General features: G+C 42.8%; 1 protein-coding gene across 1 annotated transcript; it reads right to left on the bottom strand.

The window, feature by feature from the left end:
* Positions 1–2,303: 2,303 nt before the first annotated feature.
* On the bottom strand, positions 2,304–4,706 carry sox4b (SRY-box transcription factor 4b). The gene has a single exon (XM_065246323.2). The coding sequence runs from the start codon at positions 3,951–3,953 to the stop codon at positions 2,817–2,819; it is 1,137 nt and encodes a 378-aa protein (XP_065102395.2). The 5' UTR covers positions 3,954–4,706; the 3' UTR covers positions 2,304–2,816.
* Between the last annotated feature and the right edge of the window lie 282 nt (positions 4,707–4,988).

Raw genomic sequence — 4,988 nt, 5'->3', positions numbered from 1 at the left:
GTGAGGCTATAAAAATGAGAAACTGGTACCTGTCTTTTTTTACAGTCTATAGCTGCTGCCAGGAAGTGTCTTATGAAAGATAAACCTTTTTCTTTTTATGGAGGATACACTAATACAATGTGCTGCCTAGAAGAATGAATACACCTACGCGAAAACAGCACTGAATGTATACATGCTTTTTTTTCTCTTAGACAGGCATGCAGGTTTCTCTCCTCTTCTTGTCTGACACTCCTCCCTCTACAGAAGAGATCTGGCCAAAGCACCCTGCTGAGTCGTTCTTTGGGCACTGTGGTACCTCCCACACTAACACTGAGAGGAATGGGCACAGATTGTACAATAAAAGACATTATACTGGATGCACAACAAAGCCTGAGCTTCTTTTGCAGGTGTTTGGTGACTTTCAGCAAATGCTTTGTTGATTTTTTTCATATGCGTTCTTAAATCTGATCACATTGTACTACACCTGAGTGCTGTTATAAATTAACATCATATAGTATATATAATAGCAGACTAAATGATACTAGGTTGCCGGAGGGCCCTAACAGCCCATCCCCCTCTTTAAGAGCCCAGACTGTGTCTGGGGAAGGGGGAGGTGCTGTCTACGAGACCGCCAGTCACTGAGTGCATCAAGCCACATGTATTACCTTTCAGTGCATTTTGTAGAGATGTGTTGGTGTGCATTCAGATGCAGGAAGTACATGTTAAGTCTTGCACCTATAGACATTTACGTAGTAAAATAAAATGGGTCTTAAGGATCAAATAGCTTGATTTCACCTAGGCCTTATATGAGTGTAAAGATCCGTTGAGATACGTAATGTGTTTTGCAAGTCCAAACAGACAAGGCAGACGGTTTATCTGGGCCAAAGACCGACACGCCCACTTATGCAAATGAGAAAGAAAGTCAACAGAGCAGTGTTTAGGGTTCAGTTCCAGCTGAGTTTATTTCCTTTATGAAAAAGTTCTGTACAGGAGTATATGAACAATCTGACAGGCAGTGACTTGACACAATAAGCTGGCATGAGATTTCCCCTTAAAAATGTGTTATGGCATGATTAGACAAAAAAACAATATTTCTACACAGCATATTGCACAGAATGGATAAAAATAAAGTTCATATATTTCAAATGTATATATAAAAATCCTCAACAACCATCTTGAAATTAAGTAGGCTAAGCAAGGATGTACAAAGATAGCTGTTCTAGTGCCTGTCGAGATAAAGCGCAACAACATACATAAAAACACACAATCTTTTTGCCTATGATACAGCTGTACAAAGTTGATTTTTTCATTTTTTATTTCTTTTCGTCCTTTTTTTAACACAACAGCTATAAACCTGAATCGGCAATACAAATCTATTCACCATGCCTTAAGATACTAAAACAATTAGCTATACTTATCTGACAAGTAGAAAAGATTAAATATTCAAATACAATGAGGAACGCAGTACATAATCATCGCGAAACTCAAATCGACCATTTGAATACGTTGAACGATTTTCCATCCAGTGGTTTTTCGATATATAAAACGCCAAGAAAATCGATCGTTTTAAAGCTACAATCGGTTAAGTTCGGCACGATCAGAAGAGGAAATGTAGAAATGAAGCACATGTTGGCTTGAACTTGGTTTTTGGAGCGTGTGTGTGTGTGTATGTGTGTCTTTAAGACGCCTGCAGATTGAGACTGTAAACATGAAACAGGCGGTCGATTCAGAGACCACCGACCCACCTGGCTTTTAAAATTAGGAAATCCAAACAGCGATTTACACCGATCAACCCCCTCGCCCCTTTTATATATATTTGTACAAAAATACACTGAGAAAATAATCAAACGTTTCCTCTCTTTAAGTGTCAAAAGTCTACATTTAAATATAAAAAACAAAGGTTAAAACTCTAGCCCTTCTTCGGAGAAGGAGACAGATGCGGGAGCACATTAAAATAAGACAAACTGTTTGGCAAGTATATAAATACATCCATATAAAAATGGCATCTGAAGAACACAGAAAAGGAAACGATCATGACAAATTAACAGTATTTTCTCCGGAAACAAACAACTTAAAGAGTTTTGGTCCTGAATTGTAGACGGTATATAAAGTTCAGCACAGATTTGAGTTCGTGTTTGAATCCTGAAGTTAAGAATGAAAACAGCTGGTGATTTTTTTTCCTGTGAGTAGGAAATCAAACATAGCGCCATCTATCCATTTAAATAATCCTAATAACGCTAGTTTAACTGTTCGACAGTCTTACAGAAATCTCAATACAAGAAAGGACATGTAACATGCGTTTCTTTTTTTCTTTTCTTATTATAAAAAAAATGCTTCGTCTTTCGTCAACCCACCTTGTTTATAAATCCGCCATGGTGAAAAACAGCCCAACACAGCATATAATATGTTAGTACCTCTTAAGCAATGACGTTCACAAGGCGCATCAATAAAGTTCTTAAACGTCTCTTTTTAACGTAAAAATGATAAAAACAGACGACTTAAGCCAGCCTTCATGTACGTGCAAATCACAGTTTTCCAGTTCATATCGTGTTTTTCACTTTTCATATTTTCTCAGTAGGATCTCAGTCACTCCACGGCAATCTCTTCCCCTTGCCTCGTGCCAAACGCGGGGAAATGACTTCAGCCCTCTCGCGACAAAATATCTCATGGCACCGTCCTGTCAGCGTTCAACGAAAGCGTTATAGCTGTTGTTTATCGGCGCTTTGTCGCTGTCTTACGGGCGGGACCCCTCACGTGGTGGTGTATTTTACAAACAAACTTGTCTGCTATCCATTTTCGTTCAAATTTGTTCCTCGGACGTATTTCCGTAAACTTCACTAGTTCAACACGTGAGCCGTGAACACCAAGTTAGAAATGGTCGACTCTAACCAGTCCCCCGAAATCATTTCGCTCACCTCAGGGGTGCAGTAGTCCGGGAACTCGAAATGAGAAGAAGCCCCGGACTCAAAATGCATGTCAAAGTCTCTGTCCAGCACCGACGAGCCGATGCTTCCCAGTGACATGCTGTCAAAACTTGGGCTCGGATTTATGTCCAGCATGTCGTCGTCGAGTTCCTCGTCTGAAGAAGAGGAGAACTGGGACGAGGAGGATGAATGTGAGGCGGACGGAGTGGGCGAGGACGCCCGCATGCTGCTGTACCTGTGGCTGTCCGATGACGAGCTGCTGGGGGAATCGGCGCCTTCCTTCCCGCTCGTCGAGCCGTCCTCGTACAGGCTCTGATCGCTGGACTCAGCGGAGCTGCTCAGGGTCGGACTGGCGGGCACAGCTATCGAAGACGGACTTATACCGCTGCTGCCTCCAAAAATGTAAACCCGCTTCGTCTTCTTGTCAGGTATTTGCTTGGAAGCCGACACTGACTTTGATTTGCAAAGCGAGTGGTGATCGGCGGGTCCCTGCTCGGGAAACGCAGCCTTCGCGCTCCCCAAAACGATCTTATGGGGTTTGCTGGTTGATTTAAGGCTTCCGCTCTTTCTCGAGGATGGTTTTGAACCGGCGCTCGCGCAGCTGCTCCCGCTGATCTTCTCCCCCTTCTCGCCCGGTTTTGAGCCGCTTGACTTCACCTTCTTTCTCGGCCGGTACTTGTAGTCGGGGTAGTCTGCCATGTGCTTGAGCCTGAGCCGCTCTGCCTCTCGGATGAAGGGAATCTTGTCGCTGTCTTTCAGCAGCTTCCAGCGCTTGCCAAGTCTCTTCGAGATCTCCGCGTTGTGCATGTCCGGCGACTGCTCCATAATTTTGCGCCTTTCGATTTGCGACCACACCATGAAAGCGTTCATCGGTCTCTTGATGTGACCGCTGGGGGTTTTGCACCAGCCGGGGTCAAGCTTGTCACCCCCGGACGCCGTGGAGCCGGGGGTCGGAGAAGAAGCCATGTCCAGCTCCAGTGCGCCGGAATCCGAAGACTCCCCAGCAAACAGCGCTTCGGGATTTTCCGTGCTGCTTGTTTTCTGGACCATTGCTACAACGGTCTGAGAGATTGCACTCTCGAGTCCAACGTGTCGCTAAAGAAAACTCAGTGTGATGTTCTCGTTGAGAGAGAGATAGTAGTCCTGAGGAGAGCCAAGACGGCTGGCTGATCCACGGAAAACCCGCTTTCAACCTTGTTTAGTGCTAAAGTTCTGGTTCGGGGCTTTATCGTGTAACTCAGCGAGCTGATACAGTGTCCGATTTCCACAGTGTCCGTGCATCCAGTAATAATGTGGTAACAGTCGTTGAGCAGTTGATAGTTTGTATATGAGCGGAGCTATGCGAGGGCTCAGTGTCAGTGTGTGCGCTGCGGTGCAGCAAAGCTCTATTCAAGTTTCTGAAGATATCAAACTCCTTCTGCATATCCTTCCCCTGTACAAACCATGCGGGAAAACCGGGGTGTAATACTTGCAAAAGGCTCCGTCGCTTAAACGCAGTCAGTAAGTTTCAACAGACTTCTATTCTGCCTCATGCAGCTTTATCCGTTTCCAAAGGTATAATAGCGATAGCTCCCAGCCAATCAGCGGCTGTCTCTAGCCTTCCTTGCGCCAAAACACGCCCACTCGCGTTTCATTGGTCAAAAAAGGAATCTAATAATAATCAGCGCGTGCAATGAGGAGCTTTGGCTCTGACCTCATTCCAGTATACACGATAAACCTAGTTTTAAAGGTACACCCGTATGTGTATTTCTCATTTTCTGCAAGTCGACCAGGGAGGTGCCATGTAGTGTTATGTGTCCCGTACTTATGCGCGCACAGTTCTGAGATCAAAAAGCGAGATTATATATATATGCTATAATATATATATATATATATATATATATATATATATATATATATATATATATATATATATATATATATATATATATATATATATATATATATATATATATATATATATATATAAACATAATTAAATGCCTGGTTAATATTTGTAATATCTAATATTTATAAAAAAACCCAGCTTTAAAATGATGTTTGTGTGTAAAGTATATGTGTCTTACAAGACGCATTATAAATACT

The sequence above is a fragment of the Paramisgurnus dabryanus genome, chromosome 13 (assembly GCF_030506205.2).
Source record: "Paramisgurnus dabryanus chromosome 13, PD_genome_1.1, whole genome shotgun sequence".
In the NCBI taxonomy this organism is placed as follows: Eukaryota; Metazoa; Chordata; class Actinopteri; order Cypriniformes; family Cobitidae; genus Paramisgurnus; species Paramisgurnus dabryanus.
This window is presented reverse-complemented; position numbering and strand designations above follow the sequence as displayed.